Raw genomic sequence first — 23,804 nt, 5'->3', positions numbered from 1 at the left:
TGCATAAGTAAATGTTTTTAATGTACGATGAGGGGATAAATGCTGTGTTGTAAAAACATTTGTTGTTATTGCTAGGCATAGAAAATACGCAATTGCAACAAACGTTCCAATTTCCCTGTTCCAGGGTGCGAACACTGTATGTCACTTTTTCTACTTGTGCTGTAGATACAGATATAGGTGAAAAAAAAACATGTCAACGCCAATGTCAAGTTAATCTCTTAATGTTTACATCTGAAGAGGACCAGGGAAATACATTGATAAATATTATGGATTAAAATGTGCTATATTGTTGAGATGCTGGGACAATTGTTTGTTAACTGTTAACTGTTCTGACTCACAGTTGAAAGCAGGAAATGAATTTTCTCTTATAACAGCTGTCTTGGTTTGCTGTTGCCAGCTAAGTCCATGTTTATTTGGCCTATCCATCACCCCAAGCTACATCCTGACTGAGTTTTCAACTGGCTTTTGATCCAATGTAATTTCCTACTTTTCAATTTAGATAAAATTAAGAGTTAGTAGAAGTACTTTTGGGATTTCACATTAGCTACCGAACTGATCATTTTTACTTGTTAAGTCAGTGTCAAAGTACAATGTGGCCAGTTTTGTGACTACACAAAATCGAGCAATTCTTCTCTCAGAAAAATGCCTCTAATATTAAAATGCCGACTGGTTTTAAAAATCTGAGGCAATAAGGAAGGTCCATACTTTAATTTGATATTTCATTTTCAAAACACACATAGTCTTCATTACTTTCATTCAATAAATAACCATACCATTTTACATCACAAATGTCTGAAACAGCCTTCTCTGATTTGGTGTTTTCATTGGATCGTCCTACTATATAAGAGAGTGTGTGTTTCTGTGTGTGCGTGCAAAGGTGTGGGTATATGTGTGTCTGTGTGGGACAGAGAGAGAGATTTTTAATATATTAGGTTGTGCAATTCTACAAATCCTTCTCACAAAGCTTTAATATGCAGTTGAATTGGTCAGTGGAGGGTATTAAACTGCAAACTAGGTAAAGCTATTGTGTGTCCATATCTAAGTGTTTTCCCATTTATACATCTGATAGTATAAAATGACAACCCCCTCCTCTTTAATCTTGTCTTTCAGTTCGCCTCTCACTTCAAAAATCTTGTCTCTTCTGCCTAACCTTGTCAGTTAATTTCGCCCGCAAACTGGTGTGTGGGCATGAGTCATGCCATGATCGTTCATGAGGTTCTGAGCGATGGCTCGTGTCACCTTCCTTGCCATCCTTTGTGTCCACGACTTCACTTTGCTTTTTGAAGAGAAAAATTGTTCCACTTTACAGTTGGCCTTGATGAAGCACTTAAAAGGACAGTTAAAAAAAAAAAAAGATTCACACCCAATAAGTGAGGTGCATGGATTCACACAGAGGCTATAAAATATACCTGAAGTGTTGGATAATGATGGGTAACAGTAATAATCTCCAGCAACATTATACATCAAGAGGAACTCTAAATTTATAACAAAGGACTAATCTGTTCCTATGCATTTATCACACATTTCAGTTCTGTGAGAGTTGAACAAATGAAAATTACCAGTAACATACTAAGGTGCAGTCAGATTGCTTATTGCTAAAATATTAAAAATATAGTTCAATTCATTAAGTACACACACACCTCTCAGTGGTTCTCCCCAATGAGTCCTTCAGCAGGTCTGTCAGAGACAACTAATGTGCTAAGAATGTTTTAAGGAAAGTGTGGTTTAAAGGGCTTTAAGTTGCACATTTTTGAAAGAATTACTTAACTGTTTTAGGCCTTTTCGGAAAATATCGCAGACCTACTCATTTACCATTTTCAACCTCTGGAATAATTCATAGCTTACTCTCGGCATTAGAATTACTGCTCGTGTGTCCTGACTAATAGAGTGATCAAGTGAAACCTTTTCCCTCAGTGCAACTAATTCCCCCTCTGTTGCTCATACTGACTAATGAACAACTCATTCAGCAGCAAAGAGCAAAGAAACTTTTTTTTTTTAGTTTCAACTTGGATGACACAACCTGGTAAATGAATGTCCTCTTCAGTCGCTCACTTTTTTTGTCTTCTCTTTTTTCCCCCCTTTGTTTTTTTTTTTTTCAAACCAACCCTTCACTCCTTTTCTCTTCCCGTATCTCAACACTTCTTCTCGACAGGGGAGCACCTGCGCATCTGTGCCCAGGGTTACACCTGCTGCACCAGCAACATGGAAGACAACTTGGCACTGCTGAGTCGCCGGGAGATGGAGGGACTAGCCAAGGAGGCTGGAAAATCCCTACAGGCAACACTCACTGGACAGTACAAGGCCTTTGATGGTTAGTGTAATAGTTTTTTTTAATCAATATAGATGCATGGATACATTGAGGCATGGAATTTGATGTATTTGGTGTTCGTCAGCTTTTTACTTTAGTTAGGTCTGTTCAAGCACCCTTCTACTGTCATACCTTCAAAGAAGAGCATAGTATTTTTGCGGTGTTATCGGTGTGCCAGCTTCGTGGTAAGGTGGTAGTTATAAGAATGATATATCAGAGTACAGCAAAAGTAAACAACTCTAAAAAAAAATCAAGATTTGAGGAAATCACTTTATTTGACTTCATGATGTGTATTCAATTTGGCTATACTGATCTAAATGTAACATCTTAGTATGCTGCAGGATAACTAAACTGCACATTTGATATTTCAGACTGAATATTCGTCAGCAACACGAACAGCTCATACTGTTTTGTTTAATGTTTTTTTCTGGGTCTGAATGGCTTGCAAATAGATTCATGACTGAATGAAATCATTAAGTGACTGTGTTTTATCATCATGAGCAGACCTCCATTGGAGTAAGCTGAATCCCTGCTGCACTTCATACACATTACAGAGTCGACCATGTGCACCAGTCATAGATCCATATAGTCTAAAAAATCTTAAGAATGGGACTAGAGTTCTTGTTGTGGTGTGATTGATGTACTTGGTATGAAGTTAGATGAAGGCAGAAACCTGGTGACCCCTGAAGGGAACAGCTGAAAGGATAAGGTGAAGAAGAATGTTCTCGGTATAAACTTCTTTACCCTCTTGTCAAATCCTTTTGCATAATAATAACTTTTTCATTCCCTTCGCTAGAATTTGAAACTGATGTACTACATTTAATACACAATTTTTCATTATTCCTTTGAAAATTGAATCCCACATTTGTTACCTCAGAAAACCCGCCTTCTTGTAAGTTGAATGAAACTAAACAATAGCTTTTTTTTAATCAAGGTATTTTGACGAGTGTGTTGCTACAGTAAATTGCAACCTGGAATTACCCTCTGCAAATCTTGCTTCTGTCTGTATTGTAGACTAATAATCAGAGTTTATACCTCCAAGTTTGTCTTTGAAGACACACTGATCACCCCTTTGGCTGCTTCGGTCAATCGTCTGGTTTATTGTGCAGAGAAAATATCTTTGCCATGTATAAAAGAAAACTGATAGTATATTTGAAGTCAAGTACTTTTTTTCTTTTTCTCTCATGGCTCCTTATGACCGACAGTGAACCCCAAAATGACAAACCACCGAGACCTTGACAGCTTTTTAAGTGTACTGGCAATTATGAAAGCAAAAATTACTTATGCCAGCAGACTGGATAGCTTTTTTTTATCTGATGAAGAGACTGGCCATGGGTCGTGCAAACCTTATTGCAGATTAACTCTCCTTTTCAGTTTGATGAGTATGATAGTAACGATGGCATTTTATAAGACATACAGATAGAAGTATATAATGACCCTTGTTAGCTGGAAAACATTCTTATCACCAGCAAAAACCAAACCAAAACAAACACATTTCTCAGTGATATTATCCAGTATAGTGGAGATAATGTCTTCAAAATTTGCCATTTCACATACCACAATGTTTTCTACCCTTGTGAAGGAGTGATGTAATGAACATTATCCATGCTTTCAAAGAAAGATTGTAAGTTCGACTCATCTGTGATTATGTTTTTCAATCACCAGATTACTTTTTTTTTTTTTCAATAAGAAATTTAGTTTGTTTTGTTGTTTTCTTTTGCGGTCTCTTATTTATTTGAGTCATTCTTACATCCCATTTGCTGTAGGTCCTTGGACTTGCTGTGTTTTCTACTTTGTTTATTTAATTTTCAAATTAATGTTGTGTTTTCTAATTTACCATTGTGTTTGTGTCCTTGTGTGTCATGGGACTGAATGCAGATTAGTCAAGGCAACAAATTATGTTTAAATGTTATTGTGTATTGCCCACTAAGCTGTAATCAACAATACTAGAGACCACCTGAATGGATGCTGTTCTTGTTTATTAACATTATAAAATGTGATCCTCAAGACTTAATGCAACGGTAAATTCCAAAGAGGTGGTTTTCTGTAAATGGACACAGGACAAATATTTGGAAGCATATAGTATATAAAGAGAGCATTAACAGTCTGAATATGATCAAATTATTTCTAATAACTTCAGCCATTTTAATGTACATGAAAAAGAGGAGGCCTCTTTCTCACTGAGCACCACTCCTGCACAATAGCTTCATACATCTTCTATACTCAACTGTTTTGAGGGAGATTGAATAACCAGACATTAGATTGCCTTTTCATCGTAAAATTATTCATCAGTGCTGTGATGGGACACCACATCAATAGGCAGCAATAAGACGTTCAAGATTCAAAGTGCTTATTGTCATATGTGTAGTCTGGAAACATGTTTCCCTTTAATAATCAAATTCTTATTCTGCTATCCACAGTGAAACCAGATAGGTAGCAAAACAAAACAAAACAATATAATTATAAGCATATTATTGCAACGAGATGTAAAGAGTGTATACATATAGCACTGTTTTGGTACCATGATATATTTATTCATAATTTGTATTTACGTAAAATTATATAGTGACATATCTGTCATGCTAGTGCTCATGGCATTAAATGTGTGATCACTGGCACATCAAGGCAGTGTGTGTATGTGTGTGTTTAATTAGCTGCCCCAGTTAATGGAGAGGTGTCTCTGTGCTCTGCTTGATCTCTTTGGCCGTTCTGTGACAGCAAATATGCTAGTCAGGTCTCTGAGTTGCTGAGTTGGACTGCTTAGCCTGACCTTTGCAGATCACAGTGATTAGTGGCATGGTGTCATGGGTTTACTTTCAAACTGTCACTCGGCCAAAATACACACACACACACACACACACACACACACACACACACACACACAAACTTGTCCAAGACATACAAATTCCTTTCAAGTTAGTTAATGTCAACCTGCAATTCTTGAACTATTGAGGTTTTTACATACACCTCATTAAGCATGAGAGAGACAGTAAACAAGAGTCAATATGTTTATACATTGAACAGCACTCAGCTACACCCATTAAATATTCTAATGGTGTGCATGAGAAAGTTTATAGATGATACATCCTAACACACCTCAGGATTACAGTAACTTGTGTTGTCACTGTTATGTCATTTGGGACTTGTTTCTTTCTGCAAACACTTGCCAGACATGTTACAAATCTATGAAGGCTAATGTTTCTTTGGAAGTACTTAATCAGATTGTGGCTTTTCTAGAGCCAACATTCCCTCCTCCTCTTCTCTCTTCTGCAATGCTATCTAGCATAGTTGGGAAGGTTTTTTTTTTCTTTCTTTTGCACCCTTATCGTACTAGTAAACATCAGATGGGGACAGCAGAGCTTACAGAGGGAGGAGAGAGAAGTTTATGCATTGGGACCTTGACGTCTAAAAACCATCTGTTGTTGACTATGTCCCCTGAAGATGAAAGCTGAGCCATTTTGGTTAATTAGGCCATAATGTGTTACATTTGCTGCCCCATAATCAGCACAAAATGGCAGGATCTAACCATTCATATTGAAAACATCCTGTAAAAGTTTTAACTGTTCGCAAGCAAAAGTTCAATGACTTGCTTTTGTCCTGTGCTTTTGGAAAATGCCTCACCCCATTATTGTGTCAGGCAGAATAATAGCCAAGTCAGTTATTAATGGTCTTACACATACAGTATAACATTAAGGAAAATTAAAATTGATTGTAATGATTATAGATATATGCTACTTTTTCTCCATACCACCTCCCAAACCATTTTTATTCCAATTATTGCAGGGAGGGCATGGTGATATGACATGCTGCCAGTACCAGCACATCTGGCTGTGTTTAGCAGGGTGTGGGCTAGCGAGAGCAATGTGGCTAAGTGTAGGGTGTTACTGTTCCAGCCCAGGCATGCTCGGCCTTTTTGGGCCCTGAGACCTTGGAAGACATCCCATCCCAGCCACCAAGCCCCAGATTATAGGACCAGTACAGTTACATACAGCTGAATCTCAGCTTGTCAATGTACACTATTTGAAAGCATTCATCTCTGTGTTTAATTATTTGCCAGATTTTATACTGCTTGTCACTATAAGTGAATGCATGTGAACTGAAATTAGGTTTTTTTTTATTATCGTAGATGAATCGGGGACAAATGCAAACTAAATTATTTTTTGCTAAACAAGGATGCAGTACTGAACCCCTAACTGCTCCCTTGGAGCTGATGGATGGCAGCCTACTGCTCATGGTTCATCCATAATGGGTTAATTGCAGAGAATGAATTTCCCCCCGAGGGATTAATAAAGGATAAATTATTATTATTATTATTAAAGGAGTGGGGTGCAAATGAAAAAGGGGTAAAGGAGAGGACAGAGTGAGAATTTAAAAAATGGTGGTAGCTGGAATGTGTGTGGAAGAGATAAACAAACTAAGAGAAAGGCTAGAATGTGACAGTGAGAGGAAAAATGGTCAGAGAGTACACAGAGAGTCATTGCACTATAGGGAGTTCCTGTAGATAGCAGCCAGGTGTGGTAAACAGATGGAACGCTTGAACCTCGTGGCAGGTGGTATTTGTTTCAATAGTGCCATCACTGGCATCTGGATTCAGTATGTCTGCATGCGTGCGTGCCTGCGTGCATGTGTGCCTGACTATGCATGCCTGTTTCCTCGCTTGAACTTTTTTTTTTGTTCTTCTGGGGGGAAGAGGAGGCTTAAAAATCACTGTTTGTAAATTACACAATAAGACTAATACAAATGTCTACAATGAAGAGTGCATTTGATGAGCAGGTTCTTATTTTAAAGCACTTAACAGTGGTTAATGTCCTGTCACAATTACAAAGTTGACTCAAGTATTTGACTCAAGTATTTTATCAATACAATACATTCCTACAATGATTATTATTATTATATTGATTTTGATAACTGACAAGGACACTTGTCTTACACCAGAAATAATCTGATACTCATGCACTCCACTCTATGGACTGAGGACTTTATACATATATGTACTATATACCTATATATGTAAGTAACACTTTTGTTTAGGAGTTCAGTTTTGCCAAGTTTTTTCTGTGGCATTTTGTTTTTTATTTTGTAATTTTTTTAATCAGGCATTAGGTAAATTACACACAGGTTTAGCTTTTTTGAATTTCAATTCTGAATTTGTTTAGTTATCTTCTGTCGCTGTCGGGCACCCCCCATTATCATGGCCAGTTAGATTGTGGACATATAGACTCGTGACTATTAAAGGATCTCTCCTTTTGAAAAAGTATAATGTCTCCCCCCTCTCATGGTGCAACTGGCCCAATCCAGATGCACAGCTGTTCTCCAAATGGTAAATGGGAATGGTTTGAGCATTTTTCCTGTAAGATGCTTAAGAATCTCTTTAGTTCGTGAGATGCTGAACTGTAAATGGCTGTGGTTTCACCAGTCCACAATGTCCCCAGTAATGCTATTATACTCTTTCTCACATCCTCCCCCGCTACAATTAACTGCTGAGTTGTCTGAGAATTTTCTCAGGAAACCTCGGTCCACTTTATACTGGGAAAAAGAAGAAGTCTAAAAAGTTCCCATTGCTGTTTGTTCATGGTCCCATAGTGTTTTTCCAGAGATACATCTCAGGCACATGCACTGTGGTTCAATAATCCATGAGCCTGGAGACTAGTACAGACTCAACCATAATTCGTCTTCACCTCTTACAGAATAAGTGCCAGCTGGACTATACTTTTAAAAGTCACAGAACATTATCCTTATAGCTACATCAGAGCTATTCAGTTGTGTGTGAGCCATCTAGGACTCTGTAATGAGGGCCTCATCCAAAGTCATTACAGACTTGAATTCAAACTGTATTGAATCTACCGTATATAAGGTCTCATCCCTGGCCTGAAGTGAGAGCGTGAAAAGTCTTCATTACAAATGAGGCGAGTGCGAGAGGCTTGTAGTCATTATTAGAATCAGTGAGGTGGAGCATCCAGTGACCGAGCAAGATGTTTTCCACAATGTGCAAATGCCCTGCGGATGTAGTCTAGAGTTAAATATTTCAAACACTTCCAGCAGCTGTCTAGATCATGGTAATCTAGATTCCCTAATTTTGCAAATTCGCCCACTTATGAATTGGATGGGTAGATAAACCTTTCACATTCAATATTTGTCGGTCTTTGAATCTAAACAAAATCTGGCATGAACTTAGGGTTCGTCTTTTACTGGCAGGCTTAGCTCGGTAGTTTCAAATTCCTGTTATGCATATAAAATAGATTTATCTGGTTCGTGCACCATTTTGTAGTTATTTATTTTTTAGAACTACTATTTATTCCTGTTTCATGTATTTGAAGGACCCATCAATTTATAAATGGCAAAAAAACAACAAAAAAGTGCACAATTTAAATTTGACAAATAAAAGAACATTCATAATCACATTACAACATTATGTTTCCACAACAAACAGTAGACTTCACATTTATAGATTAGATCATATTAGATGTGGTTCTTCAGGTTGACTGCATTCTCTGTTGATAGAAAGTAGAATAAGACGGATTGCCTTCTTAATTCATTTCAGTGTTATTGCTCTATTTAAAAATGACTTTAGGCAAAACTGCAAATTTTGACAAGATTGGAGCCAGCAGGAATTGAAACACATTTAGCTTGGGGCTGTTTTCCTGTAAATTTCGTAATATTTATGAACGATCTCATTACTGGATCCTCACAGTATTGCGCTTACGTCTTTTAATAACGCCACACTATCTCACGTATTCTCCTCCCACTGTCCATCTGGTTCTATTTTTTTGTAACTTATCTTAAATATATTTTCTTATTATCTTTATTCATTTATTCCTTCTTATCTATTTGTTTATTTTATCTCTGTTTGTGTGAAGCATCTGAGACCACTCACTTTCCTCCTGGATCAATAAAGTGCTTCTCATTCTGATTCCGATTTGTGATCAGTGACATCCCGGTAACTGTAGTTGGTGTGCATTGACAGTTATTTATAAGTAAGGGTCTCATTTATCTCGTATTCTTATTCAACCCTGTGACATATTTATCTTCTAACTTTTAATTTAATCTCGGGCATGATATCCTTAAAGATATAACTTACCTGAGAGAGGCATCAAGTCTCCTCAGCTCATGTTATGTAGTCTGGGACAGTTTTATTGCGTGATACTGTGTCATTATTACCTGATGTAGCACACTCCGAAACATGATAAAGCAGTTCCAAAACAAATTTCAGCTAAATAAACAGCACCCTCTGAAAATAAACAAACAAAAACACTCACAACACAATTCAGCAAGTGGGACTTGAAGTAACTTAAGCGCGACTTCACCTTAAGGGTGATGTGGCTCAGGGGGTCAGAGTGGTCATCATTAAAACCAACCATTATAATACTTCAGTACAATACTGGTGTAAATCAGAGTCATATTGTTATTTTAGCAAGAAATGATTAGCTGTAATTCATCAGCAAAACAATAAGTTCACATTTTCGCCAAAAACTATTATGTGGCAGTATTGTGAAGCAGCTCTACGACTCATGATTTATATCCACATCCTGCAGTTCACCTCATTTCCTGCTTTCAGGTCACCTCTGATGATGTCATGAAAGACAAGGACATCTGCCTCCATTGTGGTGTATGATTGGTTTATATTATCTGCATGCAAATCAAGTCTTTTGGGAACAGGAGTACCATGACCTAATTATGCTAAACACATAATTCGTAGTGATGGTACCTTGGAAGGATAAAGAGAAATACTGAATGAGAAAAAACAAGAAGAATGCAGCTGGTGAAAACAGTGAAAGAGGTGAATGATAGGGAAAAATAGATCAAAATGTCTGTCAAGGTCTCTAATTGTAGAAAGGTTAGGGGGTTAAAAGGCAGGTTAAAGCTCTAGAAGGAACCAGCTGAGTCAAATAAGAAACTTCTCTGGGTAATTGGGGTTTAATGTTTGCCAGGGCGAGTCATATGGGAGTTTGTGGGATGAAGGCGTCCATAGAAATACTGGTGATTAATGGGTTGTATTTCATGATGTGTCAGCCCGTTTAATATTAGGGACCTTTAAATAGTATTTAGATGCTGGCTAGAAAACTTGGAGGGCTCCAGTACAGTATATGTATGATAAATGCTGTTACTGATGAAGTCTCAAACTGACACATAGGCAAATGGTGCTCAGATCATTATTCAGTGTGGCCAGGAAATCACTATTTGCTCGTGCCTAATGTCTTTACATTCAAAGACTGAATCCACATTTGTCAGGGGGGTTAGGTAAAAAATAAAGATCATTAATCTAACGGAAGGGACTGTGGATAAATATAGTGTTCAGACTCGACTCGTTCTGCTTTAAACATGAAAGCTCTTTGTGATTCAGAAAAGCTCATACCCACTTCTTTCTTTCTACTGTGAAACTCTCAGTCCATCTCCAGGTGCACGTGTTCATCTGGCTCGGTATTTCGTTTTTAGTGAGACAATTTGCTCGTTAATTACTTTCTGCGTTTTTTTTCCAATATTCAAACAGTTTAAACATTGCTGATTCATATACCAAGAGACTTCAAATCCAAATATCCTAATCAGTTTTCCCCCATTCATATATTGCACAATGGCATTATTACTAAAATAAAGTAAGGTGCAATGCCACATCACTGACACATATCTGCTACATCAAAAGTTGAAATGCAAAAGCATACACTTAATGAAAACTAAATGAAAGGTTTTTCTTAATTAAAAAAAGCCTGGGACTGAGGCAATAATATTTTTACCTCCTGAGTAGTATCATAATTAGATAAAGTCTTACTGCGGTAGGATTTTTGTCTAAATATGAACAATTTTGATGACATCAACAATATATAAAGTTAAGAAATGTAAACATACCACATATTATCGCCATGATTTACTGGGTTTTCTTAACTCACTCCTTCGTTCGGTGCAAATAAAGTGAAGGGCAGACATTAGCTGAATGCATTTTGATGTAGATCAAAGCTGACTTATGTTTGAAATCCTCTATTATTAAACTAACAAATTCAGGGGATTTCTTAGCCTCAGAGGGGAAATGTGCTCTGAGTGCTTTTTACTTTTACTTTTTAATGCGTCCATGCAACCTGATTCTCTTCTCCTTTCGTCCTGGCATATGCCTTTTCCTCCCTGTCACTTCTCTCTGCCAAAAAGCCAACCAGCTAATATGAGCACTCAAGCGCTCGTCAACTGAACTAATGCAATTAAGCCTGTCAGACATAAAAGTGGAAAGAAATTGCTTGTGTTTAAACCTCTTGTTTTTCACTCTTTTACTCCCTTAATTCTTTTACTTGCCTTCCTGTTCTGTTGAATCCTCCCTAGATACTGCGTGGTGCACTATAAACTCTGTCACTCATGTCCATGGTCTTGTTTGTTGTTAAAGCCCATTCTAGGAGAACAGCTACATTATAAAATGATAATCTATTTTTGTATTAAGTTTCCACTGTTTTCAGACTTTCCTGTAATTCATCATTTTAGTCTTTTTTTTTTCAAAACTTTCTCTCGATCGCCCGCCGCCGCAATCATTTGGAAATCGTCATGGGGATGACCGATGAGGAAAAACTTATTAACATGAGACCAGATGGGGACATGTGAGTAGATAAGTCATAATGGTATTCATTGTTTATTAACAGACAACTGTGCTATATACAATCGCTAATGTGTATTTACAGCATAGGGAGCTGCACGACTATGCTAATTCATCTCTTACGGCTCTGGTCAGACAATAAACAGAAAAAATGAAATGAGAATTGAGTTTACTTAATTAAGTATACTGTCCATTATTGTATGGAATGTTTCAAATGAAAATACAACTTTCTTAAGAAACTCTCCTAGATAAATCAAATAACTGATTATGCTTTTTTTGCCATATAATCAATCTTTGCTTCCTAAATCAGTCAGTTACAATTGCCTGCATTAGAGCATGACAAATATTGTTAGATCTGCTGGATTCTATGACAAATACAATTTCGGATTAGCTGGGAATACATAGAAAAACCCCGGTCTGGTAATACTGTACCTCTGTGTTATGAGCTCAAGCTTTCAGTCATCTCCATTGCACATAAAGAGGCTTGTCCGTGACACAATTTCCAAGGAATTTATGGAAATAAAAACCAGAGAAACCAATGGAGACATTGGTAATGTGAAGGATACCACTTATTATTAGGCCAACAAACAGGGAAGATGTGTTTAAAAAGGGTAAAATATTTTCATGCAATACGTGTTTTTGCCTGCAACTCTGCTGCCTGTTACTTGTTCCTTGACAAACGCAAAAAGGGATTCGGAATAGAGTTAAAATAAGCTTCTGACATGTCAAGGTGGCCTGGATGCAAAGCTCCACTCAGTGATTGCAAATGAAATCATTAACTCCCCACTCACCACAGGAAGAAAGTCATTTTTAAGCACATGCTTAACTTAGCTTCTCTCACTCTCTCTCTTTCTCTCTTTTTCTCACTCTCTCTGCCTGTGTGGGAGTAAGCGGAAGAAAAACAGCAGCATGTGTTGGAGGTAGCTGGAGCTGGAGAGATGTTCCAAACCTGCTGTTAGAATGAAAGGACTGTTGTTAATTATGGGAGTATGCGCTCACTTAGACTGGTTATTGGCTTGATTTCGACAGGCATGTCATGTATGACACTGTTGAAATATATTTCCTTTATAATCATCTACACACCCAGAGACCTGATCGCCACTGTTTAGCAAAGAAATCTGTTGCAAGCTTAACTAGACTTAAACTTTCCATGATTTATAATTTATTTGAACAATAGAGGGTAGAGGGATGATATATTGTCGCTTCATGGTGCATTTGCGAGAATCTCTAAATAGTGAAATGGGTTTTATGGGTCATATTATGGTAGACCGTAAATGGCCTGAGGTTTGAAGCATGCTGCCCCATTTTAAGATCATGTATAACTGGTAAATTCCTTTTTTTATATCCGCTCCGTGGGATAAAGTCAATAATACATTCTCTCCCATCAGTCTATCACCAGAGAGTAGATGGTCAGGAACAGGAGGTTCAATAAGGGATAATTGCATGTTGAGCAAAAAGGTGAAGGTAAATAAGCAGAGGCTGAGCTTTTTGCTCCGAGTATCACCCAAAAACACATCAATGAGAAAGAGAATCCGCACATACAAAAGCAGGTGAGCCATCATTCTCAGACGCTCCTTTGTGCCCACGGCCATCAGACTGTACAACAGCTGTCTGGACGACACACAACTCACAACTCTGACCGACCTGAGGTGCATCTGTGCTGCTTCCACAACCTCTCTACCTCACTCCATTCACGTGACATGTCCGCACTCTGCTGTCTTTCTTATCCTTGTTGGTCCCAGCCCGCACGCATCCTACCTATTTTTGTTTATTTATTTTATTCTTGTCATTGCTATTGTCACTCTATTTATATTGTCTTTTAGTTTAGGTTGTCTATTTATCACTCTTACAGTGCCTTTCTGTTGTCCAGTCTTATCCCTGATGTTGTTGTTGTTGTTGTTCTCCCTGCTGTCTATTCATGGATGTCTTTGCTATCTATTGTCTTCTAACTGTCTCTCTATTTATATTTATATTCATATTTATTTTTGACAGTATGACTGGAAGCTGCTGCGACAAAAGAATTTCACCTATCGATATCAATAAAGTTTATCCTATCTTATCTTAGAAGCTTTCTGTCCGATTACTGATAACCATTTTTCACTCGTGCACAAGGGTAAATGAGAACTGTGTGATTTGTAATATATGTGCATATATTACAAACAGAGGCATACAATACTATATTTATTTTGCTGATGCTCAAGTGCAGTAGATAAATATTTAAGTTCATGAGACATCATTCATACATTCAATTACCATCTTATACCTTTACAATGTTTCTACATGTGGGGTATGTTAGTGTTACACCATTTATTTAAAAAAAAACTGTTTTCCATCACTCGCAAATATAGAAAGAAGGAATCAGCTTTGTTTCACTGATTTCAAATACAATTTTGTTATTTTACATGAAATATCATATTAACCACAATGGTCTGTTATGAAATTGTCAGGTATTACAACTTAAACAGCAAAAACACTCAAGCGCCCAAAGTTCAGAGATACAGTAACAACATCAATGCATCATTAATTTATAAAAACTACAAATGCACTTTGCTGGTGTTGATTGGTCCTCAAACTGTAATTGCCTGAAATGGAGATCATGACTTCAATTGTCCTCTATCAAACTTCTTAGAAGACTTGTTAATGTTTCAGCACAACTAAGATGTTTGAAGAGTAAAGACTTAATCCTCAAAATCTACAATAGGCTGTCTGTCTGCCTGTGGGATTCAAACTGAGTGTTCACATGGAAGCATTCTCATAAACATCCAATGGTATTGCATCATTTCAAATCAGTGGCTTCAAGAGAAAGGCAAAAATGAAAGGAAAGTAATACAGGAATGTCGAGTGTTTATTAATGATTCGGAAAGATAAACAGAGAGACTGCATTCAACAAGGCCACTGTTTAGATAATGCACACAGATGGGTCAGGATGAGCTTAGCATATTTAATATATTATGTAATCCCAAATTTGGAGAGCCTGTGTTTGTCTTCAGGCTCTGCTTATACAGTATGGTTATTTTAGTTTTGCTACTGAACAACTTGACTGCTTTGTTTTCTATTTTCGCCGTCGTAGCAGATGTTTGAAGATGGAATGTTTTTGTGTGCTGCAGTCTTCACATGAGGGTGTGACTTTGTGTTGCATCTGTGTGTGCAACATGTACGTGTGTGTGAGTCTGTGTATCAGTGTGTTTTTGTAACAGCTTCATTAAGGGAGCTAACTCAAGGAGGAGTATCTCCCGTGGAGATCTCGTCTTTTCTCATCTTATCCTGATTTGGGTTGTGGGCTGGCAGGAATAAGGCATCTACACAGAACTTCTCTGTACTGTACGCGCTTAACTGACATTGGCAGGCCAACATATTATCCTACCCATACAATTTTTATTATGGCCCTACTGTGTGCCGGTAGAATGGTAGAATTTTAAAAGATGATTGGTGTGTTTTGTGCAAGTATTGGCAAAGCAGAAACATCATTTAGAAATTGGAGTTTACCCAAGGTTCAAGACAACAAAAGAAAACTGGAATTCCAAAAGTCATGCTGAATTGTGGGCTTCAATGCGTCCTCACACATTGAAGCCCGCAATTCAGGAGAAAATTAGAAAAATTAAAGGGAAAACTTGTCCTAGAATGTCCCCCTTACATTATTCAACTTTTAGTTCATTAATTAAAGCAGCTTTCAAATAAAGGACAAGAGTTAAACAAAATAAAAGAACATTGGACCCGTACTGACAAACTTCCCCTTGTGATTTGGAAATATGACAGACAAATAACTATTTCACCAGCCTATGTACTTTCTTTCCAACTCTTTTTGGATTTAATGCTTATCTTTTTGTATTTTTTTCTTCTTCAGGTTACTTCATTGAGTTGCTAAACCGATCAACAACTACTCTACAGGAGACGCTCTCTTCATCCTGGGGGTCACTATACACTCAGAATTCCCAAGTCTTCTCTGACCTGTACACGGATTTAAGACATTACTACACAGGCTCCAATATCAACCTGGAGGAGACTCTCAATGACTTTTGGGCCAAGCTGCTGGAGAAGGTCTTCTACTATGCAAACAAGCAGTATTACATAGGTAACAGAGAAACTCCTGTTAAACACCAAATGGCAACCCAAACATGACTAGATAATTGTAAAATTTTTGGAAGAAATGTACCCGTCTGCTAACCAAGGTCCAACTCACATTTATACAAATACGTAATACAAATAAAACGTTTTAATCATCGTAAACAGTTTCTTATATGTGTATTCAATTGCAGGAGATGACTACCTGGAATGTGTGTCCAAACACCTAGAGACACTACGGCCTTTTGGAGACCATCCTCGTGAACTCAATATGAAGATCACCCGCACATTTGTTGCAGCACGTTCATTTGTCCAGGGGCTAATCGTTAGTGGGGAAGTCGTACGCAAGGTGTCCCAGGTAAAATCAATGTTCACAGCATCACGACCCCGCTTTCCTTAGAACTTGCCTACCTATATATCTGCGTCTTCTTCTTCTTCTTCTTCTTCGTCTTTCGGCTTTTTCCTTCAGGGGTCGCCATAGCGAATCAACCTTCTCCATCTAACCCTATTCTCTGTATCCTCCTCTCTCACACCAATTACCTTCATATCCCCTCTCACTCTGTCCATAAATCTTCTTTTGTCCTCCTTGAGACCTCCGGCCTGGTAGCTCTGATTCCAGCATCCGCCTACCAATATATTCACCGTCCCTCCTCTGTGCATGACCCAACCATCTCAGTCTGGGTTCTCTGACCTTCTCTCCCAAACATCTGGGAATCAAGGAGTTGAGAGATCACCTCAATTCAACAAACATGATTGGTCTCTTTGTTCAAATTATCATCATGTTTTTTTGTCTTGCATACTGGTTTGTTTTCTTGCAACTTAACGCCTCATAAACCCTTTTCCTGGTGTTTGTCTGTCATAAAACTAACCATTCCACCACAGTTTCACTGATATTCTTGTATAATAGAGGCTGTAGTCATTCCCCAGTGCTGATCACCCTTCCTCCTCCTGGACTAAAGCACACACATACCATTTTTATTTCTGTCCTGACATCATATTTTATTACTAGATTACAAACACCAACCTTCACTCAAACATAATCTCTTGTCTGTTGTAATCTTTAATCCTAAATCATACACAGACAAGTCAAGCAGCAGGGACCGGTGCTCCTACCGTCCAAAATCTCCCTAAAAATATCACCAGTTAACATCTCCGTCCCCTAGATATTAGTGCATTTATAGAAACACACACACAGTTGTTTTTACTTGTCCATGCACATAGTAGACGATGAATGTAAGTAGAAACAAGGCCGTCTATAAAGTTTGGCAGGGGGCTCAGGTAGTCGCTCCCTGCAACACAAAAACAATTAATGCCAGCTTTACTGCAAAAAATGTCCACATGGCGGATTAATATGTCCCAAGAGAAATTGTGTTTTGTACAAGAAAGGGGTAAGGTTAAAATCATAGTAAGACAGCGACATTATTTGAGCTAAAGATAAGGAGGTGGTCATTATTGATACACTAATAAAAAAGATTTCACACCAAGCAAAGAAGGATAGACAGCACTCCCCTATGGTATAAACATGTATATTTATAATCCCAGATAACTCCAGTTGAGAGATATACTGTTGGATGTTTTCCAGAATTGTTGTCAAGTGAGGTTGTATATTTAAGAATTACTCCCTTTTGACCACAAGGGATAAAATTTAGGTACATTTTAAGACGGATGGTGATATCTGTCACTGAGATAGCTTAGACCCGCACACCTCCCTTGGACTCTGTTGAGCCCAAAAAATGTTGCAACCTACCCAGCCTGTACAAAGGGACCACAAGATGGGTTAGAGCGTGCCAGAAGGTGGGATAGAGCAGACTCTTGCTTTTATAGCAACAAAAAAGAAAAACAAGGCATTAAAAAAGAGACAGTTGGTGTAGTATTGTAGTTGTCCCAATATAAGTAAAAGAAGTGACTGGCATGTTATTTCAGTGTCGGCTTAAAAGCCAAACTAGGAACTTGAACGATAAAATGCTTAATCCCCCAGCTCATCTTTGCTTTTGCAGGTTAGTGTGCAATGGTAAAATGCTATAACTGAAAATAGTATATGACCAGTTAAAGCTTTCATTTCGCATAATGCTATCTTTTCACCCTCATATTGACTTACATGCACAGAAAGGCTTGCAGTTACACAAATAATAACCTAATCTGCATAATTCCAATGGGGAGGGGTCTCATTATTCATTATTTCCTGGTGATACTGTTTTGTTGGTATTGAAAGATGTTGAGCAATGGGTTCATTAAGTATCGCTGTCTGAGGGAAATATGTAAATGAGTACAAATTAGTACAACTTTTGTAAAAAAGAAGTCATTCCAGCATTAATGCTAGGACACTGGAACAACCGCCTCTCTGAATGAGGTCATAGTCTGCCTTCTGCCCTATTTAAACACTTGTATGCAATCTTGAGAAAAAATGCAAGAGCAGTATCACTAAGGAAACTGTATATCCTTAAAAGGGAATTTCCATAGTCTGTTTAACCAGAGAAGAGGACCAAAGGCCCTATTTTCTTGACATCCATCAGTCCTCACTTTGAGTAGATACATTTGTAATTTTTGTTGAAGTTGCTGTTTCAGAAATGGCATAAGCATATGCACATTTTAGCTGCACTGGACTGATGGAAATAAATGAGACAGTTCAAAATATCAATAGAAGATCATAAAATGAATATGAAAAGTTGCATCCTGTTTTGCACATTATGTTACTTTTCTCACAACCGATTGCTCGTGACCTCTGTTCAGCAAATTATCTGCCATAATTGTGTTTGATATTTTCAAGTGCTGAAGGTATTTTCTTGTGCTGAAGGTCCTGTCTCTCAGCTTCTCCTATCTCTAAGCTATAACACAATCTTTGATTGATTTCCCAAATAAAATAACTAGTCCTTTATTTATGGCTCATTTATATTTTGCCATTTAAACACCACTAACTGAACAATCGCAAAGAGGAGGTTATTGCACAGTATACACAAAAAGAAGAATGTAATTAAAGTAAATTCTGTGTGTATGAATGGGCATTAAGAAAAACAAATCTCTTACATCACCTAAGTCAGAACACAACAAGAGTCCTTGCTTTGTATTTTTTTGATTATCCATGAAAAAGGGAGCTGTGGTGAGAGGTGATGAAATAGTATCCTCATATGAAGAAGGGAATAAAGCAGAGGGAGAACAAGAGAGAACAAAAGTGAGAGAAACACTCAGATATGTAGTAGCTGAAAAAAAGTGGATAATAAGATTGCAAGACAGAGAGATCCTATTAAGTGGGATGTACTCTTTCCATCTGGTACAATATTAATTTCTCCTTTTCTTTGCTCCTCATTACGCCAGTTGCTGTGTCCTTAACTGTTTTTATTCCCTGGAGTAAGGAGTGGAGGAAGCAGGCCACATAGCTCGCCCTGAACAAGTCTGGATCAGCTGGCAGTGCAGCAAAGAAAGGGGGAAGTCACTCATATATCCTTACTAATTACAGAGGGAAGACAGTCAGGGAGTGGAAGTGAGACAGTAGCTTAGACTCAACGCCAAAATAGAAGGTACTGACAGGTAGAGGGAGCTTGGTGTGAAAGTGAACCAAGGGCAAGTAAGTGTATGAGTGTATGCCTACTTTATATGCAGCCCAGCCATAGCAGAGATGCATTGAAAACTTCAAAGTGAGGATGTTGAGGTTTTAATGTTCTCTTGATAGGCCAGTGTAGTAGCAGCAATTCAAATGAGCACAGACTGTGTGTGCGTGTGCGTGTGCGTGTGTGTGTGTGTGTGTGTGTGTGTGGTTGATTGTACAAGACACATATCGAGCTCAAGGAATTACCTTTTGCCTGCAGAATAATATTTAATTACTATTAGAGCTAGCCCAACGATATGTTGCAAGGCCCCCCAATGCAATACGAGTCCTGTGGCACATCAATCGAGGACCAGTAAGCGCACGCCTCCCGCTCATCAGCTGGTCTTGCTGAGTCACCTGTTGGCAACTGTCAGCCACGCCTCTCCCCCCAAAATGGCTTAACGAAATGTGGACTTTGCAAACAGGGGGTTTCAAGACAGGTGGGAGTTAGAGTATATGTTCGCAGAGAGAGCATCGACACTTCTGATTCTGCGCAGTTGTCGACTTTTATCCGTGGAGTGGACGACAACGAATATAATAACCATAATAGGATGTCTTGCAATGTAAGACTGGTTGGTATTGGTAATGAATGTCAAAATCGACGATAGCTGCAAGGCTACTCGGGAATAGCAACATAAACACAAGCTGAGGATTGTCAAACTTGGTTGCACCTGACCTGTGGTTCCCAGCATTAGTACCGTGTACATGATTTATCAGAAACTAGTGACTTTCTTTTCGCTGTAAGTATTTCGTCAATATCACCTTGAGTTTTTGCTTCATTGCCAACTCCCATGGAGTTTTTTAACATTCCCCATATCTCTCTCTCTCTACCTCCATAAGTTCTCAGCTTATTCTCACATTTTCTCCCTCACCAAAAAAGCATTTGTCTGACTCATCCTTGGCTAATGAGGAGTAGGAATGGGACGAGGGGAATAAGGATCTGACTCATGTCTCATATGACTCAAGATTAAGCCTGGGAATGTAGTTATTGCTTTTCTGTGTCTCATAGCGCTCATTATGGTATCCTTGCCCTATGGCAGGATAGTTAAATTCTACTGATTCCCTTTTAGTCATATTTATCATAGACATCTATAAATGAATGGTATTGAAAGAATGTATATATTTATGTATTATTGTTTTTATTGCCAAAGTTTGAAAACTTTTGATGCTAATGTTAAAAAATATGTAGTAATTGAAACAGAAATGTTCAAAACTTGGGAATTTCCTATTTGGGATGAATGAAGTAGCTACCTACCTTACCACTGATCTACCAGTCTAACACTTGAACTGATACATATCTAAATGTATATCAAGTAGGTACAGTGACAATTTACTCGTTCATCGCTTTCATTTTCTAAACATTGTAAGGGCATTTCAACCCTTTTACAGGAAGATCCATTCAGAAAATGTCAAAGTTTCTACAAACCTTTGCCTTCTCTTCAGCATATTACTATTTAGCCATCCTCAATAATGTCGATTGCCTCACGATAAGATGACAGTCTGTTGTTTCTCAAGATTTATTTTTGTTATGCACATTTCATTATATCTGGCTATGTAGTTCTGCTGAATAGATTCTAATCTTTTCCTATTTAACCGCTGAAAGCCCTGCAGAATTCACAAATCAGCTGAGATTTGGTGTCGCTGCTATTGCCCATGCAGTCCTATTTTAACTTTGTCTTTATTAAAGGCTGGTTTTAACTATGACTGCTGTTACGAATAATGTTTCCAGGAAAAGCACCAGGCTGGCCCAGATGTCAGCTTAGAGAAGCTTTGTATGCATAGCTGGGGCTGTTCCACCTCTCCCCCTTCTCTCTGTCTCTGTCTGTCTCTGTCTTTCTCTCTCTCTCACTCTGTTTCTCTCCCTTACAAACACTTTCTGAGGATTTGTATGCATTGCTGTACTCTCTCGTGAACAGAGCTTACTGGTATTAACCCAGTTTCACTTTTCATGCACGAAGGCTTTTTTTTCCTAGGGGAACCATTCTGAGGACTGAGAGTGAAGTGGCAAAGGAAGGAAAGATGGAGTTAGGCACTTAGAGTACATGTATAAATGTCAAGGCCTTTTCATCAGAGGCAGAACAAAATGCAAATTCTTCAAACGTTCCCAATAGCTTGCAAGGAATCTATGAAAGATATGAAACTAAAAAAACATATAACGGTATATAAGAGTAGAACAGTTTCCATTTGTTCATTCATTCATTCTCTCTCGCTTATCCTGCACTCAGAGTCGTGGGGATGCTGGAGTCTTTTCCAGCTGTCATTGCATGAAAGGCAGAGTTCACCCTGGACCGCTCACCAGCCCAGGGCTACATATAGAAACAAATGAGCATTCATTCTCTCATTTGCACATCTGGGTGGTAGTTTTGATCATCAGTTAACCTTCTGCATGTTATTGATCTCTGGAAGGACAACCTGGAGAAATCGGACACAGGGAGAACATGCAAACCCCAACCAGAAAGGTCCTCTGTGGAATTTGAACCTCCTGCTGTGAGGCGGAAGTGCTAACTACTGCGCCGCTGTGCCGCAAGTCCAATGACATTTTTTAGGTTCACCAGATCATAAGTATTTAACAGTAGCATTCTAATCAGGTATGGACTCTTGCCTCTATGAGGTAGGGGTTTATACAATATATGAATATCTGGGTTGGTGGTTTGATCCCTGGCTCCTATATACCGGTGTCCTTTTTGAAAGACACAGATCCCTGAGCTGCCGATGATGTGCAGTTAAGTGTGTTCCATTGCCTCTCCACCTCAAGTGATGTGTGAATGAGATATGTATAGACCCTTCACCATCTGTGGAATGCATCTTTATTCCTGTCCATGCCCTTCTCTAGGTGCAGTTGAGCCAAGAATGTATGCGGGCCTTAATGAGGATGACTTACTGCCCCCACTGCCGTGGCATGGCCTCTGCCAGACCTTGTGCCAACTACTGCAGCAATATCATGAAGGGCTGTCTCGCCAACCAGGCCGACCTAAACACTGAGTGGAGGCATTTGGCAGGTGGGAGAAGCACGTCCACGGAACCCGAGACCGCTTTGGTTTAAACAGCATAAGATTAGCGGTGAATTCAGCAGTTTTGTGAACCATTGTTAACACTTTCTTTTTTTTTTTACATTGTATCTTTGTAGAAACAATGATGCAAGTGGCTGGCCGGTTTGAAGGCCCTTCAGGTGTGGATGTTGTTGTCATCTCCCTCCCGTACCGCATATCAGAAGCTATACTCACCATGGTTGACAATATAGAGACTATCAACTACAAGGTCAGAACATAATAAAGGCAAAGATTATGTTTAAGTCAAGTTTTCACTTTCTTGACAAAAGTAACTGTCTTGGTAAGGCATTAAAATATCTAATGCATTAACTTGTAAAATGAATGAACACTTGTGTTACTGCTCAATTGATATTGCTGTAAAAAAGATACTAACCATTTCATTTGTTAAAACAACTAAGATAAGCCAACTGCTAAATGGCCCGAGAAACAGTGGCCGCAATTAAGAACTATTTAAAGATGAGAATTGACTCACTAAGGAATTACAAACACATTCTCTTGTACTCGCTAAACTGATATTTTTCTTAGCTCTTACAATAACAATATTTTACATTTTTATCCATGAAACCTATGTAGTCACTGTCACTAAGTATGCATAAAAAATGCATCTCTGCACCTTATTTCAGTAACAGTAATAGTAATATTAATCATCTTTGTAATAATTATCATTATTATTATCATTATATAAAATGTATATATTTATTTTTCTGTCCCGACTGAATTTTAGATATCCTAGTTGACCTCAGCTATGGTTTGCTGAGAAGTTCTGATACGATTCAGTATTGTAACGTCATAGACAAGTCTGCTTCAGAGATTAATCTCAGAGAGCTGAAAAGAGCTGCCCTGATCTCAGGAAGTAAAGTGATATGGTGTCATAGACACCATTTAAGATAGATAATCTCCCATTTCCATAATCTGTTGTCAAACTAAAGCCATATGTTGTGTATTACATTATCCCCTTATACCAAATCCAGATAGAAAATGTGGTATATGCTATGGATATGCATGTGTGCTTTTAGGTTACCTGCCAATGCTCTGTTTAAACAGTTAAGACTGCAATTCTTCTACCTTTTGTCCAATCTACTTTGAGCAACACAACACTGATGGGTTCTAGTGACAGACATGGCTTAAGGCTGAAAACAATATTCTTTTTTCGTGACGTTTGAAGTTTCAAAGGTTTGAGGCTCCCTTAAGAAGACTCGATTAGATGATGGATTGACTGCACTGTTACTGTAT

The 23,804-nt window shown here is 38.2% G+C and overlaps 1 protein-coding gene across 1 annotated transcript in view; it reads left to right on the top strand.

Moving 5' to 3' along the window:
* gpc1b (glypican 1b) overlaps positions 1–23,804 on the top strand; it is a 62,124-nt gene that overhangs the window by 34,338 nt on the left and 3,982 nt on the right. The window contains exons 2-6 of the mRNA XM_086172054.1: positions 2,153–2,311; positions 15,721–15,948; positions 16,133–16,296; positions 22,355–22,520; positions 22,649–22,779. Of these exons, the coding sequence (XP_086028180.1) occupies positions 2,153–2,311; positions 15,721–15,948; positions 16,133–16,296; positions 22,355–22,520; positions 22,649–22,779 (848 nt within the window). The remainder of the gene's footprint in view (positions 1–2,152; positions 2,312–15,720; positions 15,949–16,132; positions 16,297–22,354; positions 22,521–22,648; positions 22,780–23,804) is intronic.

This window comes from Fistularia commersonii, chromosome 25 (genome assembly GCF_037954325.1).
Source record: "Fistularia commersonii isolate RoL2024-O1a breed Wild chromosome 25, RoL_Fcom_v1.0, whole genome shotgun sequence".
Taxonomy (NCBI): Eukaryota; Metazoa; Chordata; class Actinopteri; order Syngnathiformes; family Fistulariidae; genus Fistularia; species Fistularia commersonii.
Note: the sequence above shows the minus strand (reverse complement) of the source record. Positions and strands in the feature narration are given on the sequence as shown.